At 48.1% G+C, this 23884-nt stretch overlaps 1 protein-coding gene and 1 pseudogene across 1 annotated transcript; one reads left to right on the top strand and one right to left on the bottom strand.

The window, feature by feature from the left end:
• Parp16 (poly(ADP-ribose) polymerase family member 16) lies at positions 1–23503 on the bottom strand. Its single transcript, XM_028752377.1, has 7 exons — positions 23311–23503; positions 22538–22826; positions 11965–12102; positions 8542–8748; positions 5478–5649; positions 2621–2762; positions 1–1373 (listed from the first exon to the last, which is right to left on the bottom strand). The coding sequence occupies exons 2-7, from the start codon at positions 22709–22711 to the stop codon at positions 1238–1240; spliced, it is 969 nt and encodes a 322-aa protein (XP_028608210.1). The 5' UTR covers positions 22712–22826; positions 23311–23503; the 3' UTR covers positions 1–1237.
• On the top strand, positions 10217–10828 carry LOC114608399 (annotated as a pseudogene).
• Positions 23504–23884: the final 381 nt, after the last annotated feature.

The following is a 23884-nucleotide window of genomic DNA, read 5'->3' as shown; positions in this document are numbered from 1 at the left end:
TATTTAGGAAAATATCTTTATTGTTTTTTAAATGTCCCACTACTTGATTTAAAAGTCATCATAGTTGCTTTTACACAAGCTGTACAAATTATAGGGGCGGGGGAATGATTTTCTCCTTCTCTATGGAAATTCCGCTCCCAGTAGACAGGGTTCTTCGGCGGTTGGAGCCTGGCAGGAAGAGGGGAATAAACAACACAGCAAGAAAGGCCGGGGCTCTGCTTACAACTCAGGCTCAGGCTCCTCGGTGGATGGAGACTCCGCCCACGGAGACCTGCAGCCCACTGAGGCAAGCTTCTGCCTTAAAGGTCACCAGGCCCCTGAAAGCCTACAGTGTTGTATATCAAGGCAGCTTTGTGGGAAAGAGGACCCTTGTGAGCCTATGGCTTGGACCCTTCTCCATAACAAAACCAGAAAGGGGCTGTGGCTCCAGCCACTTGGTGCTCCAGGTTCACACGTCTCCCCCCTCTATTTGGCTCATAGAGGCTAATTTGTCAGACAAATAAACAACGAAAACAGGAACACAAACATTTGGTTCCGTTTGAGCTGTAATCAGCAGTTGGTCATTTTTAGAAAAAGATGACAGAGTTGCTAGTTGTTAAATCTGCATTTTGTTATCCCGCCGCCTGTGGCTCCTCCTCTTGTGTGGTTAAGGAGGGAGAGGGGCACAGCTGTGGGAGGGACTGCTGTTGATCTGAGAAAACAGTTAAAATGTTTTGCACCCACAGACTAAACCCGATGGAATCCCCAAACGATCCCACTGATATTTTTATGAGAAACACGACTGTCCCTCTTGGGTGTCTTGAGTCAAAACAAGGCAGCCGCCTAATGATTTATCGTCCCATTGCACATGCTCTGTCTTCCAAAAGGCATTAGCGTCAGGGCCAGCCTCCATCTGGGCAATTGTAAACACACCACAGACAACTTGGACACTTTGCTTTTAAATGCAGCAGGACTTTTACCTTTGGCCCTGGCTGAAGAGCCACCTCCCAAGACTCCTTAGGAAGAAGCAGATGGTAGGACACCCCTGAAACGAACAAGTGAGGGGCCAGGGGTCCCCCAATTGGCTGGACTGTGTCTGGGCACATCAATAAAGGCAATCAGTACACTTATGGCATTTAAAAATCATCCTGTGCACCCCTGCAACTGGTCCCCAGACTCGACCCAACCGGATGTGACATGCAGGAGGACAAGCTTTCATAAGGCACACGGCGAGCGGCCCCATTCCAAGCATCTGGGATCATCTCTTCACACGATTCCAGAAGTGCTGGAAAGCAGAGGAGTTGGTGACACTCACGACGAGCAGAAGCAGCAGATACAGGAACATCATGATCATGAACCAATGGCTGGACAACCAGGAGAGCTGGCTTGAGGCCCTGCCCGGAGGGAAAGAGTGTTGGCAACTCTGGAAAAACAGTTTTTGTTTTAAGTGTATGCAAGAAGTTTTGGCTCAGGGAACACGACAGGATGGATTTCATCCTCTGTGTGAGCTGCTAAGTGAAGCTTCATGCGGCTCGAGAGAGCAGGGGCGGTTTGCCCTGGCACCGCCAACACGCCTTTCAACAGAACATTTTCTAAACCCACAAAGACAGCTAGCAGTGAGCTCACCCCACTCGTCCCTTTTTAGCTCCTCTACTTACCTTTTATAAATCTTTTTTTTTCCTTTCTTTTTTCCTTAAGCAAGGGTTTAGTATCTAAAAGGATGCCCCAGCTGTGCCCAGACAGTGACTTAGCAAAGTTATTTTACGTATGAACTGATACAAATCTGAACTGGAGAATCTTATTTTATTTATTTATTTTTTACTAATTTGTGTGTGTGTGTGTGTGTGTGTGTGTGAGTGTCTGTCTGTGTGTGTGTTTGAGTGTCTCTCTGTGTGTGTGTGTGAGTGTCTTTCTGTGTGTGTGTGTGTGTGTGTGTGTGTGTGTGTACGTGTGTAGCCAGAGGACAGCTTGTGAGAGTCAGTTCTCTTTCCACCATGTGGGTCTCAGGGATTGAACTCTGGTTGCCAGGTGTGATGGGAATCCCTCTTATCAGTCTGGGGAATCTTTTTGTTACACAGGGAGGTGTTTTAAGCCATCCAAACATGCCCTGGAAACACTCGCTAAGGAGAATCAGCTAGGAATAGAGTTTTTAATTAACTAAATAGCAGGTAACTGCAACTTCAGGGGATCTGATGCCCTTTTCTGGCTTCTTTGGCACTCCTCCCCTTACAAACACACATACACACACACACACACACACACGAAGAAGCTATACCACAGACTCCACTAATACATTAAAATGGCTAAATGCCAGTTCACCTAAGGACCTTGAACATCCTCCCCCCCAGTCCACACTAAGGACCCTGAGCACCCTCCCCCAGTCCACACTAAGGACCTCAGCACCCTCCCCCAGTCCACACTAAGGACCTCAGCACCCTCCCCCAGTCCACCCTAAGGACCTGAGCATCTTCTCTGACTTCCCCATTTCTTCCTTCGGTGTCCAGCATTATGGGAAACATGCTTTACAAACATTGGAGGCCTGAGGCTGGGGGAAAGGGGTGCAGATAACTGAGCAACCAACATTCTGAACACAGTTGACAGCCATCTCCTAACCCTCATGGAGGGACCATCCTCCTCTTACCTCTTGGGCTGCTTCTGGGAATACACCAGTAGGTACTTCACCCGCAGAAGCTGGTTATTGGTGACTACTAAGTACTTAGGGGGGACGTCTCCCCCTTCACTGTGCTTGATTCTCGCTCTGCTGCGGTCTATTTCCTTGGAATCTGAAAAAAAGAAGGTAAAGCATGCACTATCAGGTGGTATGTGTGGGTGGAGGGGGGGAACAATAACAAAATAATCAAATTAGGAATAGAAATGTGTCTCGAGGCACAGAAAGTCAGCAGGCTGAGGTATGCACCTGTGTTCATATGTGAACCCGGCACAGAGAACAGGAGTCTCTGGCAGGCAGAAAGATAGATGGGAAAAAGAATATGAAACTATAAGAGAAGAAAATAAAACCACCTAACGAAGAAAGCAGAAAGTAGAAACAAACTGAAGGCTGAGATAGAAGATGAGGATCACACACCCTGGGACCAGGGCAAGGACTCACCAGGGAGCAAAGCTTGAAGCTTGAGTAGGGCAGGCTACTTGCCTGCCTGCCCGCCCATCCATCCATGCATCCATCCATCCACCCATCCATCCATCCATCCATCCATCTTTCCACAAGTCTCATTAAATAGCTAACTAAGAGTGACCTTGAACTTCTGATCCACCTGTCTCCACCTTCTGTGTGCCGGGCTTACATGCCCAAACCATCTTAGCAGGTCGATGTTGTGCTGACCTCAGGGGCTCAGACCTGCCAGGTGCATACTCCACTAACTGAGTCAAGGAGGTCTTCTGAATAAACCATACCAGACTGAGCTCCCAGAACACTCACTTCCACCAGGCCTAGTGCCATGTACCTTTGATCCTGGCATGTTCAAACTCAGCCCTTGGGAGGGAGGCAGAGACAGGCGGATTTCCTGTGAGCTCAAGGCCAGCCTGGTCTACATTGTGAGTTCCAGGACAGCCAGAGAGAGCTACTTTGTAGTGAGATTCTGTCTAGAAAAACACACAGAAACAAAAACAAGTAAACAAAATTACTTTCACCACGTCTCCCAGGTTATTTGTTTGAACTTGGTATGCAACTGAGGACAATCTTTAATCCCCACCCTCCTGTTCCAAGTGCTGGAAATTTATTTAATAATTTTTTTTTTAAGACAGACTCTCCCTGTGTGGCTCCATCTAGCCTGGAACTATCAGGCTAGCCTTGTACACACTGAGATCAGCCTGCCTTGGCCTCACAAGTGCTGAGATTAAAGATGTGCACCACCACACCTGGCTTTAGCCTTTTATTTTTTAGGATTTTGAGACTGGGTCTCATGTAGCCAAGGCTAACCTCAAACTCACTATGTAGCTAAGGTTAGCCTTGATCTGATCCTCCTGATTCTAATTCCTATGAACTGAGATTATGGGCTTCTATCACCACACCCAGCAAATTGTTTTGTTTTGGTTTTTTGAGACAGGGTTTCTCTGTGTAGCCCTGGCTGTCCTGGAACTCACTCTGTAGACCAGGCTGGCCTCAAACTCAGAAATCCACCTGCCTCTGCCTCCCACGTGCTGGGATTAAAGGCGTGTGCCACCACTGCCTGGCAGCAAATTGCTTTTTGTTGTGGTTTTTATGTGCATGTGCTGAACCCAGGTCCTTGTGCGTGCTAGGTGAGTCTGAAAGAGAGGGAGGAAGAGAGTCAACATTCGAGGTTTGCTTTTTATCAAACATGAGCCAGGGCCCTGTGGCAGCAGAGGCTGAACAGTCTTGTTTTGATGTTTAATGTCACCTTATGCAAACTTGCTAAGAATTACAAATGCAAGTGAATGAGCGTTCTGTTCGTGCTGTCTGGTTTGGGAGGATGGTGTCAGACCTGGGCCTGTTCCTTGGGATCCAGTTGTTTCACATTAGAGGCCAGAACAGCCCGTGTCTTGAATTCTCCTCTTCTTAGTAAAGACAACAGCCCAGTTTGGAGACAGGAATGACAGTCCTATGATTCTTCTGCCTTGGGGGAGGGTGACCCAGAGGGAGGTACAGGGCACATGGCCTAAGGGACATCTCAGGGCAGTGGAGTTGAAATGGCTCCTTGTTTTTTGCTCCTGGGGAGTCCATGGTCGCAGATGCCTCTGTGGTCATCTGGGGATTCCAGCACACTCCAGTGTTCTCTGCTGATGCCAATTCTGACTTTCATGGACCCATTACCTCCCCTTATATACCAGCTTCTATTTGTCAAGTCATTTTTTCTTCGTTTTTGTTTTGTTTTGAGTGTTTTATGTGAATGTATGTACATGTACCACATGAATGTCTGGTACCCTTAAAGCCAAGAGAAGGTGTCAGATTCCCTGAATTTAGAGTTACAGGCGGCTGTGAATCCCACAGCATGGGTACTGAGAACTGAGCTCAGGTCCTCTGCAAGAGCAGCAAACACTCCTGACCACTAGCTGTCTCTCCACCCTCCATTTGTCAGATCCTGCTTCCTCCCCAAAGCTTTCCTTGGCTACTTGGACCCACTCAGCTGACCCATGTCAGCCCCTCCCTCAGTACTCCCTGAATCCTAACTATAGCATCTGACTTTTTTCTTGTTTGTTTGTTTTCTTTTGTTTTTGTTTCTTTTTCTGAGACAGGGTCTCCCTATATAGCTCCAGCTGTCCTGGAACTCACTCTATAGGCCAGGCTAGTCTCAAACTCAGAGATCTACCAGCCTCTACCTCCCAAGTGCTGGGATGAAAAGTGCATCTGATTGTTTTCTATTATATGTTCAATCCCTGAGAAGACATTTCCGTCCTTGAAGAACAGCCTCTGCCCTACATTGCTCTGACCAACCCATCTGTAAGCATGTGATGGCCCTCCACCCCACTCCTAGGCCAGGAGCAAGTGCCTGCAGCTAGGCCTGGGTCAAGCACTCACTCACCCTTCTTCTTCGTTTGGCACTTGACGTCTGGATGGTCGATGACCTCGCACACAGCTACACAGCTAAGGATCGGGCCAAGGAGGCTATGCTGCCACCCGTGGCCGTGGGGGCTGTAAATGAGGGCCAGGCTCAAGTCACTTGTGAGGTAGGTCCCCTCTCCAAACAGAGAAGTCTAGAACAGCAGACATGACAGGAAAGAAACAAAAAACTGAATGAGAGCTGGCGTCACATGTCCTTCTTCCACAGAGCTGTAAACATAGAAATTTCACGCTCCCCCAGCCCCGTTAAGACAATAATATCAAATAACCTCTGATGTCATCATGGGGCTTGTTACTAAACACATTCCTGTCTGACAACAGTTTAACCGACTGTGGATTTGGCCACCCAGCCTGGCAAACGAGATGTACCTTTCGGTCAAGGTTGGACGGAAAAACCAACAGTGATATCAGGAGTTCAAACAGACCTCAGTTTCAATTTTCCAACGGGCTACATAAATTCTGTGTCTCAGTTTCTACTTTCTACAAAACTGTGGTAAGGGTTCCTCTTCGTTAAGCTTTAGTTCATGATTCAAAAACGTAACTTGTAGCTCAGTAGTAGAGCCCTTGTGTAAGCATTCACAGGCCCTGGGTTCAATACACACACACACACACACACACACACACACACACACACACGACAAACAAAAAGCCATACATAATGTACAAAAAACAATGTGCCTGCTCAGGCTATCTGGCGTACAAGAGATGGTGGCAGTCACCGGTGGGCATGCCTTCACAGGGGCTGCTGTTATAATGGACTGAGTAATTCCCATTGTATCAATGCATTAAACATAGCTACACCTAAGGGTTTGCAAAAGCAAAGTCACACCCTACTACTTGAAAAAGAAATGAGTCTCTTTGAACAGAAACTAGGACTAAATGGGGGGGGGGGGGGGGGGTTTGGCAAGAATGGTGGGGTGAACTTTACTCTGTTGGTCTGGACTAAGAAGACATCTAGAAATCTCCTTCCCTCTGTGTGTGTGTGCACACTTAGGTAAGAAGGTAACTTGTGGGAGTTGATTCTCCATTCTGCCTTATGAGTGCCAGGGATCAATGTCAGGTCATCAGGTTTAGTAGCTCACACCTTTCTCCACTGAGTCATCCTGGTTCCCCCTCCCCATTAATCCCCGATTTAAGTCCTACATATGTTTTTGGTTCCTGAGACTCAAAACTCTGTGCCTGGTTGCTGTCAGCAGACAGCGCGAGAGAGTCCTAGGACATTTTCACACGCAACATAACTTCACAGCTCTGCTGGTGCAGGAGCTGCCTCAAGGGAGACCTTCACTGAAAGGAACAGGGGAGGCCAGAGGTTGAGTCCATGTGCATTAGACCCCTAGAGTCACCTAAGCAGCACACTGCCTGGGTACTCGAATGAAGGGTTAGGTGTAGAAGACTGTAAACTTCAGGGAGCTTCTCCAGACAAGCTACAGGGTAAGATGGAGACCCCTGGATTCCAGTAGCTTGGCCAATAGTGAGCCTCAGGCCGACATAAACAAGCCCGTCATCCTCAGCTCAACCCACCCTCACTAATCAGATGCAGCAGGGCTGGAAGCAGCTTCTCCAGCCTCAGGGCTACATCAGCCGCAGCTGAGCCCAGGCTCCCGGAGCCAGCCCGTCAAGACAAGACAGATGCTGCTTGGCCTGGGGGTGGGGGGGGGGGGGTGAGGGTGGGGGTGGCATAGCATCCACTACCTCACATGCCCTCTCCACTGGCCTATGATAGCTTCTCCTGGTGCCTGGAACACGAGAAGCCGTCCCAACCCTCTGGTGTGCTCAGAGGGTAGTGGTCATGGGTGTCACAGAAGAGGGAACAGACTCAAACGGCCTGCACTGCCACCATGCCTGTTTAGCTACAAGCTCTAGACTGTCATCTTCCTCCTACTCCTTCCTAGGGGACAGAATAAGTGTCAGAAGAAAGAGGGTGGCTGACATAATTTTGACTCATAAAAATGAGGGGAAGCAGTTCTGTGGAAGAACCTCCTCCTCTTGGTGGATCTCGGCACTCCCCGCAGTTTCTCAGGGTTGACAGAAGTGCAACAATTGTTATGGTCACGTAGGGGATCCTGTTAAAGTGTGGGTTGTCACTGGGTTATCTAAGTGAGGCTCCACATTTCCAAAAAGGTTCTCCTGGGTAATCCTTATGTTGCTGTTCCAGGGCCCACACTGTGTGACCAGGGTCAGCCACATGGGAAGACCATGGAAGAGTTGAAGCGTGGGTCCTACTCATGTATCTCAATTACTTGATCTGAGATGCAGTTGGCACTGAGATTTTCATCTGTTTTTGTGAGAAAAGGTCTCATGTAGCCCAGGCTAACATCAAACAGCCTATGTAGCCCAGGATGACCTTGTACTTGAGAGCCTTTTTTGCCTCTACTTCCCCAGTGTTAGGATTACAGGTGGTCACCACCGCATCCAGCTTATGTAGGTGCTGGGAATTGAACTCAGAGCCTAGTGCATGGCAAGTAAATGTTCTACCATCTGGGCTACATCCTAAGCCCTCTGGGTACTGGTTTTTGTTTTCTTTAATTTAAACTTTTTATTTATTTGTGTATGCGTCTGCTTGTCTGTATGGCTGCCATGTTTTCACAGTGCCCATGGAGGCCAGAAGAAGGTGCTGGATCTTCTGGAATTAGAGCTACTGGCAGTTGTGAGCCATCCAAATGTCGACACTGGGAACTGAACCCAGACCTTATGCAAGAGCAGCATGCACACTTAGCTCCTGATACTTCTCAGTACTGGGATTTTTAAAAAGTTTTTCAAGGGATCTAAATGCAGAGCTGTGAATCAGCAATGCTTCCCCAACCGTAACCATCAGAGGACTCTCCCAGAGAGCCTGTCAGTGCAGAAGGTCAGCAGTGGCCTGAGAGGCTGCATTTACCCAGGTGACAGTGCTGCCGGTCTGCAGGTCACTCTGAGTGCCGCGGCCTCGGTAAACCTACCTCCCCATGTACTCTCCACAAGCAGTCCCCCAACTGGGATCCAGCACACCCATCCCGTGCTCCTCAGCAGGGTGTCCCGGGCCCCACCTTGTTCAGGTGGCAATGCAGGCCATTGTGGATGATGGAGTGGAAGTTCTCCAGGCGGCTGCCGTGGAAGGCATAGATCAGGTCTCGTTCTCCTTTGGTCTCATAAAATCTGGCGTTGGCCGGGTCAAAGTACTCGATTTCGAACAGGAAATCCGGGGTGGGGACAGGTGTGTGAGGGGCTCCTGTCAGCTGTTGGATCTTTTCAAACTTGAAAATATGAGAGGGAAACACAGAGTCATAGCTTTAGTCAGGACACTGGTAAGTGTGCTTTGAAAGTGTCCTCCCAATGGCCAGCATGCTGGCACAGGCCTACACACTGCCCCCCATTTAGGAGACAGGAAGAGCATGAGTTCAAGGCCATCCTCAGCTACATATCAAGTTCAAGGCCAGCCTGAGACTACAGGTATGCACCACCACGGCCAGCCAAAATGTCCCTTTATAAAGTAAAAAGAGATGGCAAAGGCCCTGACTTGAGCAAAATAAAAAGCTGACATTCCTGTGCTCTGATACCCCCACATTTTTGTTTGTTTGTTTTTTTTGGTTTTTTGAGACAGGGTTTCTCTGTGTAGCCCTGGCTGTCCTGGAACTCACTCTGTAGACCAGGCTGGCCTCGAACTCAGAAATCCACCTGCCTCTGCCTCCCAAGTGCTGGGATTAAAGGCGTGTGCCACCACTGCCTGGTGACACCCCCACATTTTAAAAATTATATTTATTTATATTTATGTATTCGTGTCTATGCCTGTTTATCTATATATGTACCACCTGCAAGCAGGTGCCCATTATGGCCGGAAGAAGGCATGGGATCCCCGAGAACTGGAGTTAAGGACAGCGGCAAGCTGCATGTGGATGCTGGGAACTGAGCCCAGGTCTTCTGCAAGAACAGCAAGTACTCTTAGCCACTGAACCATCACGCCAACCCCACCCAGACACCACCCCACATTTCAAACTGGTTCATCACCAAGAGTCAAGGAGCCACTATCACGGCTGCTTTAGCTGTAATACCCAGCATCTAACAGGGCCTCGATCCCAGCTGAGTATGAAGAAATCATTGCATCTCAGTTCAGCAAATGAAGTGATGCAGACCACTCTGAAACACAGACTCCCTCTTCATGCCCATCCCAATGTTTCTTACCATCTAGCATAGCTGGATGTCCCTGTGATACCAGAATCCCTGGAATCAAAATCTGTGACACTTAAATGCTTGTAAAATTGAATTCTTAAGAGCTGGACCTGGTAGCACATCCCTGTGATCCCAGGAATCTGAGACAGGAGGATTGCCATGACTTTATAGTCACCATTAGGATATGGAATGGAACTGTTAACTACAGTTCCAGGGTATCTGGGGCCCTCTGCTGGTTTCTTCAGGTACCAGGAACGGATGTGGTATACATACATACATACATACATACATACATACATACATGCAGGAAAAAACACTCATACAACTGAAATAAAAATAAATACATCTTTTTTTTGTTTGTTTGTTTTTTTCGAGACAGGGTTTCTCTGTGTAGCCCTGGCTGTCCTGGAACTCACTCTGTAGACCAGGCTGGCCACGAACTCAGAAATCCGGCTGCCTCTGCCTCCCAAGTGCTGGGATTAAAGGCATGCGCCATCACTGCCCAGCTTAAATACATCTTTGAAAATAAAAACAGGCTGCAGTGCTCTAGGGAGCATGGCTGATCCTCGAATGAGGCAGATCAAGATCAAGACTGGCGTGGTGGAGTGACCAGTCAAAGAATGGGTGTGTGAGAACGCAGTAAGGCAGCAAGAAGAAAAGGCTGGAAACGTGAAGGACGGTGACAACTATGCAATGAAGAAGCAAGTGGGGGTGGGGAGGGCAGGGCTGGAGAGATGGCTCAGTGGTTAAGAGCACTGACTGCTCTTCCAGAGGTCCTGAGTTCAATTCCCAGCAACCACATGGTGGCTCACAACCATCCGCAATGGGATCTGATATCTTCTTGTGTTTCTGAAGAGATTGTCAGTGTTCTCATATACATAAAATAAACAAATCTTTAAATTCAGACATTAGAAAGTGGAAAAGAGCCGGGCGGTGGTGGCGCACGCCTTTAATCCCAGCACTCGGGAGGCAGAGGCAGGCGGATTTCTGAGTTCGAGGCCAGCCTGGTCTACAGAGTGAGTTCCAGGACAGCCCGGGCTATACAGAGAAACCCTGTCTCGAAAAACCAAAAAAAAAAAAAAAAAAGAAAGTGGAAAAGACTTGGAAGAAGCCGAGGAGTACAAAGAAGCAGGCACAGTGCTGGATTCGGTGAAGTTAGAAGCCTGAAGTTTTTCAGTACAGGGTGTTTTTTTTTTTTTAATTAAATCCTGGAGTCCATTCAACAATTCATCATTTTTGACCACTACTGTATTAAGTAATATGAAAACATGGTTCTTTTATGCAGTTGCATGCAATTTTTTTTTGTATGACTTAATATGTCAAATAAAGGAGTTCATCTAAAAAAATTTTTTTTGACTTTTTAAATTGAGGGCCAACAAGATGGCTCACTGGGGAAAAAAAAGATGCTTGCCGCCAAGCCTGGCAACCTGGGCTCAGTCCCCAGGACCTCCATGGCAGAAGAACAAGATGTCCCCTGACGTCTACACACATGCTGTCCCCAATGTAAAAACATTATATTTTAAAATTCAATGCTTATTTGAAATCGCTTAGCTCAGTATCAGTACAGATAACCACCCCACTGCTGCCATTCAGAGGACAGAGTACCACATCAGGAGCCACAGGGTCTACACTGGACCCTATTGTCCCAGCCTGTCTCTGTGAGCTCCCAGCCGGGCATAAAAGCCTATACTACGGGACATCTGGCTTCTGCCAGAAACTGTGCTAGGGTAACACCCTTTCTGTCACTGGTCCTCTGGGAGATGACTATGGCCTTACCTTACAAAGGGGACTCCGCAAGTGACTGGAATAAGATTTGAACCCTAAAACTGAAGGATCCTACTACTATATGGGACACTCTTCTGTTTATGGACTGTGTATGTGGATTAAGCCACTTCCTCATTTCTCCTTCTCGCCCATCCCCTCCCTCCCCTCCAGTGCTCAGGATAGAACTCAAAACCTTGTGTACGCCAAGCAAGTGTTCTGCCATCGCGAGACATTCCTAAGGCATGGATGGGCCCTTCACTTATGAGAAATACCCGCAAAAAATACATTTGCCCAAATGAAGTACACTGTAGTTATCCAAATTCATAGGATACCCATGCTGAACTGCGCAGTGGAACCCGCCACGGTGTAAGTTCCTGGGCTCTCCAGACATACAATGAGAATCTCTGAGAGTGACAGCCACAAATCTGAAATTTCAACCAGCCGCCCAGTGGCAAGCAGGTGGGTCTCAGAGCCACGAGACTGGCCCTGTCTCAAAGCAGCCAGCCTTGGGAACCTATGACCTATGACACAGGTCTCACCTCTGCCTTCTCGGCACTGTGGATTGTCAGGATCTTGGAAGATAAAATCCAGCTCACCAGGTCCCAGGCCTGTTTGTCTGTGTCTCTGGAGGACTGTAGAAGTTCCTTCAAGTTGGGTAACCTGCCAGTGTCCGCAAGCTGAAAGGAAAAAGAACCTTCATTAGCAAGAATCCTGGATAAAATGGTGATTGGACGCCCCCTAGTGGTGAGATGGAAAACTTCCCTCCTATCCGGAGGAATTTTCCAAGAGGTGGCCTCCTTCCTAAATAATACCAAACCCTGAAAATTTTCAGTTCTAAAAGGTTATTCTCTGTTTTTATTCACTTGGTACAAAACATGGCCTAAGCTGATGCAGGTTTAGTCTCTGTCCTGTTACAACTGATGCGCTGAGCTGCAAGAATGTTACTGCGTGGGGTGACAGGAGGCTGCAGGAATTACTGAATGAGTGGTCCCCACACCTTTCCCCCTCGTGAACACAAGGGGTTGGTGCTATTATATCTTGGCTCTAGTCACTGTCCAGAAAGGAGGTCCTTTTTACTGAACATCTATTCAGTCCAGGCTCTGTACTTCTGGGAGGCATGGAGAGAGGAATCCTGGTGCATGGAGAGGGAAGCCAAGTAATTATTTAAATGTGCTCACCACTGGTTTGTGAAAAGGCTCAGTGGGTAAAGGCACTAGCTGCCAAGCCTGACGATCTAAGTCCCATCCTCAGGACATACATGATGGAAGGAAGAGAGCGGACTCCCGCACTCTGACTTCCATGTGTCCATAGTAGCACACCTGCGTGCACGTACGCGCACACACACGCATTCACAAATAAATAAATTAAAATGAAATAAGAGAAAAAAACTCATTGCAGTGGACATACCCCACACCTGCCACAACCAAAGTGGAGAGGCTGAGGCAGAAGAATCAGTCAAGACCCACCCGGTGTTAGCTACCTAATGATTTCAAAAACTGCTTGAACTATATGGTGAGACAGACGGTTAAAAAAAAAAAAAAAAAAAAAAAAGCTAGGTCGCTTGCCTAGCACACACAAGACCCTAGGTTTAATCCCCAGTACTGGAAAATAATAATATTCTGTAGTTCTGTAGTCAGGCTAGGAAGCACCCCCCTGTAATCCCGGACTCAAGATCCCAAGACAGGAAGATTGCTCTGAGTTTGAAGCCAGTTTGGGCAATAACGCAAGACGCTACCTATAACACAAAAGAAAAGACTTAAGTGGCCCTGTGCTTGACGCTCGGCTCTGCATTGAACCACACAACAGCAGTGGCGCACTCTGACCCTGGTATTCAGTAGATGCAAAGGATCTGGAGTTCAAGGTCATTCTTGCAAATTCCGCACCAGCCCAGGATCCGTAAGACTCTATCGTGGAAAAAGAAAGAAAAGGAGGGAGAAAAGGAAGAAGAGCAGGAAAGAGGAAAAAAAAGAATAATGAAGGACACTCTTCTCTTCTCTTCTGGGTTCATATTCAGTTTGTTTGTTTGTTTGTTTCTCTATTACATATTCACTAGCCCGAGGAAGAGCCCGAGCCAGAGCCGGAGCCGGAGCCGGAGCCGGAGCGGGAGCCAGGGCTCAACCACTTCCTTGACTCCAGTACTCCTGCTATCTCTCTTCATCCTGTGAATCACAGCCCCATCCATGACCCATACCTGAGCTCAGAGAGCCCCACAAAAAAGCAGTAGTTAGACCTCTTTTAAGGGCTTCAGACAACTAGTAAAGACCCTACCAGCTCCAATCTGGACACAGGCCCCACCCCAGGTCCCCGTAGGAAGTCATCTTCCAGGCCCTCCCACTGCCACCTGCCCAGAGAGGACCCCCAGGCTGTGCCCTGCCTCCCTGGCCCTCCATCTGCCCAAACTCTTCCCATATGGCCCGCAGGACTGCCCACATTATTCTGCTCTATTAAGTCAAGAGTCTTCTTCTCTGTCTACACTGTGGTAGGACCTTCTGAATGAAAACACACATAAAGGACTGCCGGATAAAATACAATCTGCCCAGTTACACGGGAATTTCAGATGAGCAACAACAACATCAAAAATGAGCTGGGAGGGGTGGCATAGGCCTGTACTTAAGAGATAGGAAGATCACACAGGCAGGGCCAGCCTGGTCTATATCAGGAGTTCCATAACAGCTGAGGCTACATGACAAGGATTTTTTTTTTTCAATGAATAACCTACACGATAGTTGAGGCATAGTGTCTCACTATATAGTTCGGACTATCCTAGAACTCACAATGTAGAAGAGGTTAGCCTCAAGCTTCTCATGTGCAGGGATTACAAGTGTGTGCCACCATGCCAGGTTTATGTGATGCTGGTGTAGAGCCCAGGGCTTCCTGAAAGCAAGGCAAGCCCTCTACCAAGTAAGCTATATCCCGCTTTCAATAATTAATAATATTATTCATTCTAGCTAGGAGGTAGTGGTACATGCCTTTAATCCCAGCACTTTAGGAGACAAAGGCAGGCAGATCTCTGTGAGCTTGAGGGCAGCCTGGTCTACAGAGTGAGTCCCAAGGCAGCCAGGGGTGCACAAAGAAACCCTGTCTCAAAATAATAATAATTATTATTATTGTGGTTGTGGTGGTGGTGTTTTGAATATGTTTGGCCCAGGGAGTGGTACTATTAGGAGGTGTGGCCTTGTTGAAGGAAGTCACTGTGAGGGTGGGCTTTGAGAGTCTTCTGGTGACCTTCAGATGAAGATGTAGAACTCTCAGCTCCTTCCTGCGCCATGCCTGCCTGGATGCTGCCATGCTCCTGTCTTAATGATACTGGACTGAACCTCTGAACCTGCAAGCCAGCCCGAATTAAATGTTGTCATTCATAAAAGTTGCCTTGGTCATGGTTTCTGTTCACAGCATTAAAACCCTAATTAAGACAATAACAGCAACTCATTTCAAGGCAAAGACACTAAAGCTTAGAGCTCTAAGTACCTTGCCTAAGGTCACAAAGCTAGCCATCCCATGGCAGGGCAAGAATGCATGAAGCCCGGTGGCCAGGACTCCAGTCTCGCCAGCTTCAACCCTCTTCTACCGAATGAAGAGAATCGTTTAGTGATGGCCTGAACATCTTTGCAAGGGAAGAACTGGGCCAGACTTTGCTGCCTGGGAAGATAATTAAACATGCAATACTTACTCTGCTCCCCAGATAATACAACCCAGACAGCTACTGGCTCTGCCTTAGGGCTGTCAATGGCAGAGAAAAAGAAGTATATTGTGTATAGAATGGGATGAAGCAGGAGACAGAAAACGTCCATGTGGGCAAGAGACCTAAACCATAGATCCTGGCTGGGTGTGTTTGCCAACTCCTGGATGGAAGAGAATAAGCGTTCTGGAAGGGCAGTTGCAGAAGGAACTCACTGCCCGGAGGGTGTGTGGAAGAGGGGTTATGGGAGGACTGTGAGAGGCAGAGCATGCGGACACCCAGAGGAGTGAGCAGTCAGGCACACAAAAGGGGCATCCCAGGCTCAAACATCCCCTGGGACAGAAAGGGTGGAAAATGAATGAGGAAGGCCTGGGGTAAAGCCTTAAAAGCTATTGCACCGGAGATCCTGGTCTCCCCAAAGGTCTGTCTGCAGCCCACCAGCTCCAGGTGATTTCTGCACAATGACAACTGTTACCGAAGCTGCACACACACACACACACACACACACACACACACACACACTCGAGTAATCTGGCAGGAGGCTCTTAAGCAGGAGGTTAGCCTGGGCTAGGCAGTGAACTCCTGTCTAAAAATAAATAAATAAATAAAAACAAGAAAAGCAATCAGCAAGCTGAGGTTTGGTGGGGTTTTTTTTCTTTTTTTTTTTTGAGGGGGATATTTATTTTTTTTTCTGGATTCCTAATTTCTAGAAAGCAAGAAGACAAACACATCCTATCTGCCAACAATCTACATTTGTGTTCGTCCAAGACAGAGACTCAGTCTTCAGCAGAGGTGATCTGTAACTCTCCTGCCTCAGCCTCCAACAAGCTAAGATTGAGAGAACGCATCCCCACGTCTGGTTTTCACAACCCACACTTCTGCAGCCTCTGCTATGGAGACTGAGGAGAGATTCAGCTGCAGAAACGGATGAGGGGGAGGGGCAGAGCTGAGAGCTTGGGACTGGGAGACAGGAAGTCTAAATAACCAGCAAAGAATGAGCAAGGGGAGAGGCCCAGCAAAGAGTGGGGGGGGGGGGGGGAGGCCCGATGAACCAGAAGGAGGCAGCCCTGCTTCCTGGCTTTGAGTGACGGGGAAACCCAGGGGATGCTTTACCACCAGCTCCTGGATGGGAAGCCCAGGAATCTGTCTACAGATGTTACCACAGGAAACACTCATCACCAGGCAAAACTGGAGCAGCTCAGATGCAGGTGGCAGTTGCTGCTGCCCTGACAAGGTACAGTGGGCGAGAACAGCGGGCAAGAAAACACCTGGAAGAAGTAATCGTCTAGGAAAGTGCCAGAGGGGATGAGGGATAGTGTTGCACAATGAACCAAAAGCCACCTGCCTTGGAGACTAAGCAATGACACCTGCAACAGTGAGGGGAGGAACAGCAGGGATGGAGGTCTGCCAGGCAAGGCTGAGCAACTCCATACAGGTGTGCCAGGCCTAACACATGCCAGCAACGTGACAATCTAGATTAACTTACAATGGATCTGTGGCAGAAAGCAAGTGGATGGGGTGGACACGGTGGTGAATGCCTCCATCCCAGAAAGGAAGGGGGTGGAGGAGGGAGAAGAGAGATGAAAGGCTAGGAGAGGTAAGAAGGAGAATATAGGGCTGGAGAGATGGCTCAGCGGTTAAGAGCACTGACCGCTCTTCCAGAAGTCCCGAGCCCAATTCCCAGGATGCACGAGGTGGCTCACAACCACCTATAGCGGGATCTGATGCCCTCTTCTGGCATGCAAGTGTACATGCAGATAAGGCACTCATATACATAAAATAAATAAATCTTAAAAAATAAATAACAAAATAAAATGACTACAGGGTAGTTCCAGGTACAGGCAGCTCTTTAGAAATGCCTTCTTCTGCTGGGCGGTGGTGGCGCACGCCTTTAATCCCAGCACTTGGGAGGCACAGGGAGGCGGATTTCTGAGTTTGAGGCCAGCCTGGTCTACAGAGTGAGTTCCAGGACAGCCAGGGCTACACAGAGAAACCCTGTCTCAAAAAAACAAAAACAAAAACAAAACAAAAAAAGAAATACCTTTTTTGATGCTAGTTGTGAGTATCGCTAATTCTTAAGCAGCAGGATGTGAGTCAACTTACGCCCATTACTACGAGGTAACTGGCCTGATCACCTGAGTTCCATCCCTGAGTCACACATGGTGGAAGGAGAGAACCAATTTCTACCTGTTTTCTGTCCACTGACCTTGTGATCTATGCACATGTGTGTGTGCACTCGTACACACACAGACACACAGACACAAACACACAAACAAACAAATAACCTAACAGCAGGCCAGGCCAGGGGTGTAACTCAGGTGTTGCACTGTTTTCGTCCAGCGTGCAGGAACCCCTGGGTTGGATCCCCGGCACTGCTTAAACCATCATCTTCATCACCAACCAGTCTACAGCTCACCAGTGTACGTACTAGGATGGTTGGTAGGAAGTGGTTGGCACCTGAATATGGTACCTCGAGTTTGATCCTCAACACTGAAAGGTGCAATTAATTTGAAAGACTAAGAACCACATTGAAAAATATCAAGTCTTGGGGGCTGGAAAGATGGCTCAGCGGTTAAGAGCACTGATTGCTCTTCTAGAGGTCCTGAGTTCAATTCCCAGCAACCACATGGTGGCTCACAACCATCCGTAATGGGATCCAATGCATTCTTCTGGTATGTCTGAAGACAGCTACAGTGTACTCATATAAATAAAATAAATAAATCTTTTTTTAAAAAAAACCTTAGAATGTGATTTGGAAAAAGAAATCAAGGGCTGACCTAAAGCATCTTTATTTGGCATTTTTATTTGGTCTTTTGACAAGACCAAATTTAAGGGCTACAATTTTCCTCCTTACACAGCACCCGGGCACTTGTGGAAACCCTCAAATCAAGTGATAGGAAGATTAAAATGCTACATGTGATTTACGAACAACAAGAATAATTCCAACTCCAGGGCTATACTGATCAGTTAAACCATATGCTGTAAGGATAACACCCTGACACTTGGGCTGTTTGTTTTACAGCTGCCTGGTGACTTCAATGTCAGATGAGATTGAAAGCCTGGAAAGAGTGATCTATCCCAGCAAATGTCAACAGCCACCTTCTAATCTGGAAAAATAAGCAGCAAAGGCCTTCCTCACAAGCTTTATTGAGCCAGCAATGCCATGTCTCAAGAGATTATCTCGAGGACAACAAGAAGTATGAACAAGCCAGGCAGTGGTGGCGCACACCTTTTAATCCCAGCACTTGGGAGGCAGAGGCAGGTGGATTTCTGAGTTCAAGGCCAGCCTGGTCTACAGAGTGAGTTCCAGGACAGCCAGGGCTACACAGAGAAACCCTGTCTCGAAAAACCAAACAAACAAACAAAAAAGTATGAACAATTATTAGCGTAGTAGGGTGTTGAACTGTGGCACTGTTTGTGAGAGCCATTTTTTAAAATTATGAAAAAAGCAATCATAGTAGCACACACCTGTGAATCCAGTACTCAGAAGTCTGAGGCAGGAGGATTCCAAATTCCAGGCCAGTCTAGGTTTGAAAAAACACCAGCACAAACTGGGCGTGCAGCTCAGCTGACAGAGTGCTTGCCCAGCAAATACTAACTGCTGGGGTTTGAGCCTCAGAATCACACTAAAGGGGCAGAGGGTAGGGTGGGGGCCTGGGGCAATAGCTCAGTGGATAGTGTATGCTATGCAACCATAAGGACCAGAGTTTGAATCCCTAAAAACCCTGCTAGAAAGCTGACAGGTGTGGAAGCCAGCTGTAGTCCCAGCACTCAGGCTAGTTAGACAAGCTAGAACTGGTAAACTCCAGGTCCCGTGAGAAATCCTGCTTCAATACATAGACAGAGATGGAGGAAGACCCCAGATATCACCTTCAGGTGTCCACACCAACGCAAGCACACACATGAGCCCACACACAGTTGAACGCACACACACAAACACATGCAGAATAAATAAATAAAACACTCCCATGATAGGGGACTGACTGCTGCAAGTGGGGCACAGAACAGGAAAAACTTTCTCGTGAGTCTTAAAGGAGGAGTTTCCTGGACACAGAGTAGAGAAATGGTACCAGGGGACTCAGGACAGCAGCAAACTTATGCAAGGTTTTGTTTTGTTTTGTTTGTTTGTTTGTTTTGTTTTTGTTTTTTTTTTTTTTGGTTTTTCGAGACAGGGTTTCTCTGTGTAGTCCTGGCTGTCCTGGAACTCACTCTGTAGACAAGGCTGGCCTCAAACTCAGAAATCCGCCTGACTCTGCCTCCCAAGTGCTGGGACTAAAGGCATGTGCCACCACAGCCCGGTGGGTTTTTTTTTTTAATGTATTTTAATTAATTAGTCTTTCTGAGACAGAATCTAACTGACTAGCCTGAAACTCGTGATATAAAACAAGCTGTTTTTAAATCTACAGAGGTCAGCCTGCTTTGCCTTTCGTAGTGTGTGTGTGTGTGTGTGTGTGTGTGTCTCCATATGTGTGCTACAATGACATATGTGTGGAGGTCAGAGGACAACTTGCTGGAGTCAGTTCTCTCCTGCACTGTGAGTTCCAGGGATCAAACCCAAGTCCTCAGTTTGTGCGGCAAGTACTTTTACCCACAGAGCTTAGCAGCTCCTGTCTATGGCTGCAATTCTAACAAGATCCAAGGTGCAGCTAACTGGGACACTGGTGTTGATTTAGGTGCCAAACACCCTGAGCATAGTTAGCCCTGCAGTCAGTTCAGAGAAGCCACCACCCGCCACCTCCCACCCCCATAAGGGTCTGTGGTCTAACGGAAAACCACGGTACAGTATTGTCTAAAGGAAGAAAACAAATAAAAGCTCAAACAGTTGTGACAACCAGTCTCAAGGTTTGCTGTCAAGTGACAATATAAGTTTGAAGAGAAAAGTCAAAGGGCCAGGAAATCCCAAGAGGGCTAGAAATTCTATGGTCTGATAAGGGCTTATGTAACCCTTGTGCCAAGAAACAAGGTCAGACTCTGAGCCTGGGCAGTCAGCACACTCAATCAGATGCCTCATATCTGGGTAAATGTCCCCCAGGCCAGGCCCAGAGAACACAAATAATTCTCAGTGTAAAAATCAAAGAACTGTCAAGGTAAAAATGTTCTTAAAACATGGCATTTAAAAGATAATGGAGGGCCGGGTGGTGGTGGCACACGCCTTTAGTCCCAGCACTTGGGAGGCAGAGGCAGGCGGATTTCTGAGTTCGAGGCCAGCCTGGTCTACAGAGTGAGTTCCAGGACAGCCAGGACCATAAAGAGAAATCCTGTCTCGAAAAACCAAAAAAAAAAAGAGAGAGAGAGATAATGGAGGGCTTTTCAGACAGTGGCAGAAGAAGACCAGACCATGCCTGACTGCCAGGGACTTGGTTCATCAAAGGGGTTCTCAAGCAATAGTCAATAAAGTGATTTAAACCAGGGCACTAATTGTTCAGAGCAACTGTAATAACACCTAGGCGTGTGGAGAAAGAAATTGTAAATGGCCAGAAGTGGCAAATGCTCGTCATTTCTCAAATGCTTACAGCTAGAAAAATGAGAGATTTTTAAAAACAGCATCCCAAGTTTCCTTTCTTCAGCCAAAAAATGATCCAGAAAGTGAAATCCAGACTGGACTTGATCTTCTGTGAAAATCAGCTTTTGCAGTCACTTGACCTATTGTCATGTTTTATGCTCAGGTCCCTGACACCACACACTCAAGAGTGAGCAAGAGCTTGCAGAAGAAACCATGACAGAAGTCGGTTTGCCTGTTTCTTCCCACTTCCTGTACCTGGACCTGCAGAGGCAGTGCGGTCATGACTCAAGGGATTTTGAACACACGGCTAAGACTGTAAGGGCCAGGTGGAGCCAGATGGCCGGCCTTTGTTTGTTGCTTGACCTCAAAGGAATGAAAGCAAAGAGGGAACCCAGGGCTCATGACCTCATCAGAGACAGCGGGAGATACTCAGTGTCCATTCAGAACATTTTTCATCAGATAACATGGTTGGTTACATTAGTTGACTTCCAAACAGGGAAAACGTTATGAGTCCCTGGCACAGACTCAACCTGGTGATGATGAATTATCTCTTATTATACGTTGTGTTTGGGGGGTCCTAGTATTTTGTGGTGGAGTTTTGTATTTTTTAAAAAACAATGTATTTTTAATGCGAATGGGTGTTTTGCCTGGATGGACGCCTGTGTGCCATGTGTGTTCCTGGTGCTAGCAGAAACCAGAAGAGAGTCTTAGACCCCCCTGGAACTGGATTTAGATGGCTGTGAACCACCATGTTTGTGTCAGGAATTAAACCTGTGTCCTTTGGAAGGGCAGTCAGTGCTCGTAACGTCTGCGCTATCTCCCAAACCCTGGATTTTTGCATTTATACTCGGGAATGGAATTGCTTAATAATTTCCTTTTCTTGTATTTCCTTTATCAGATTTAATATCAAGTATATTCCAACCTCTTTTTCTTCCCTGCTTTCTTGTTTTGTTCAAGATAGTTTTATGTAATCCAGGCTGTACAGAAACTCAATATATTGCTGGGACTGACCTTGAACTATTACTGATTCTACTGTTCCTGCCTCCCAGGGGCTGGGATCACAGATGTTTGCCTACTACCATATCTAACTACATTTTCAATATTTTGGAAGAATTTCTATGAAACTGTAGGTATGTATTACTCCTGTATTTGAAATAGAACTTGTCAATGAAATAGGCAGGTTCAAAGATTTGTTTGCTTGTTTCATTTTGTAGCCCAGGCTAGCCTCAAATTTGTACTCCTGCCTCGTCCTTCTGGGCGCTGAGATTGTGGGTGTACACCTCCACTATTGGAGACTTTCTATTTTCTTCACAGAGTCAATTTTGGCAAGCTATATCTTTCCAGATAATTCCAAATATTTGGATTACGAGGATAGCTGACATCTGGAATACTGACCCTAACTCTTAAAGAAATTATATGCCTTATAGGTCATGCGTAGTGCTGAAACCTGTAATCAATCCCAGCACTCGGAATTATAGATCATTAGAAAGTATCAGCGCGTATGTGCACTGCGTGACAGTTTATATAAGAACTGTCCGTATGGAACTTCATCTGAAGGGCAAAGTCTAACTAGTTGCAAGAATAGTTGGGAGGGACAACTTCCTATCTAGGCAGAGCAGCTGGTTCAGATCAACGCCCTTTAGGGCCACACTTGAGCGTGTTGTGGAAGACTGTGTAGCTATTCTTCACATCACTCCTGGGAATCAGTCACTGACAAAAGGAAGCAGCCACAAATGGCTTGGCAGTGTGTCTACACGAGGGTGTTTGGAGTGTTCTTGCTGATGGGAACCTTCCCCCAAGGCCAGGCTGGGTGGGAAGTTCAGGGAATTTGGCATGTTTTCTAACACCGGTGGAGCTGCTCCTGCCTGCCGTTCCACGGGGCCACTTGGCCCAGGATGCAGCGAGCAACGGTGGATCAGAACGGACTCACCAGGGCCTCGAAGTCCTTACAGTCGTGGCGGGTGTAGGAGGCGGGGAAGGGCCGCAGCACCGAGTCTCGCTTGTAGCTCTGCAGCGCCGAGGCGAAGAAGCTGCAGCGGAGGTCCGCGGCCAGCACGTCGCGGCTCGCCGCCTCCCTGGCTGCCGCCCTGTTGGAGAGCTGCATCCCGGGCTCGTAGCGCGTGGCCGGGAGGAGAGACAAGGAGGGGGCAGCGCGGTGCTTGGGCCCGGGGGGGACTGTGGATCGTCTGCTGCCAGGTTTCCCAGCCCGGGAGGTGGAGCTAGGCAAAGGGGTGACAAATTGACAGTAGTGAGAACGCGCCGGCGAGCGTCCTCTGCAGGACACTGGGCTCGGTCGCTCAGTGCGGGAAACACAGGATCTGGGAGAGCCGCCTCTCGGATCCAGCTAGTCCCGGGGTCCCCGGTCTGGAGGAATCGCTATTGCACGCGGCGGGGGTGCAGCACCCCGGGAACCCGGGCCGATCGGGCCTGCCCTCCCCACACTGCCTGCAGCCACGGCCTACGGAGCTCCCGGCCCGCCGCTCTCACGCCGCTCCGCCCACCCGGCCCAGGCCCGCCCCTTCCCGCGCCCTCGCTCCGCGCTCGCCCATCCGCACGTCCTTGGTGATCCCAGCTGCTCAGGGTGCTGGCAAAGGTATCCTTATCTTCGTCGCCACAGCCCAGGGTGGAAACAGATCCGGGACCCGCCCCGGGGAATTGTCTTTGTTTTGTCCAGGCTCTACGGGTTAAGCCTGCCGCTCTCACCTTGGGAATTGCCACCTGTTGAATAAATCGGTTTTCCCTCTGGAGCTGACACAGAAGGAGCCACTTGACACCCAGGGAAACACTGAGGGTCGGAGTGACACAAATGCTTTCTCAAGACGCTGCAGCCGACCCAAAGTCCTTCCTCTCTACCTTACGGCCTCCGGAATTCTCTGGATTGCTCAAATGCCTGACCTCAGATTTCCCAGGATCCTCCTCCTTCGAAGGCCTGTAACAGGAAGTCGGGAAAGCATGCTCCGGAGAGCTCAGAGAACAACGACCTAACCCTGCGGAAGGGCAAAGACCGGACCCCAAGATGACTCAGCCGCTGGACGGGTAGAGGCGCTTGCCGTTCGTCCCTCACGACTTGAGTTCTACCCCGGGATCCCACATCCCACGTTAGGAGCGAACTGATTCCAGCAATTTGTCCTGTGACTTCCACATGTGCCCCAAGGCTCGAGCGTGCCCACATGTGAACGTATACACAAAAATAAAAATTTAAAAAAATTTTTTTTGTTTTTTTTGAGACAGGGTTTCTCTGTGTAGCCCTGGCTGTCCTGGAACTCACTCTGTAGAC

The sequence above is a fragment of the Grammomys surdaster genome, unplaced genomic scaffold, assembly GCF_004785775.1.
Source record: "Grammomys surdaster isolate TR1022 unplaced genomic scaffold, NIH_TR_1.0 125896, whole genome shotgun sequence".
Classification (NCBI taxonomy): Eukaryota; Metazoa; Chordata; class Mammalia; order Rodentia; family Muridae; genus Grammomys; species Grammomys surdaster.
Note: the sequence above shows the minus strand (reverse complement) of the source record. Positions and strands in the feature narration are given on the sequence as shown.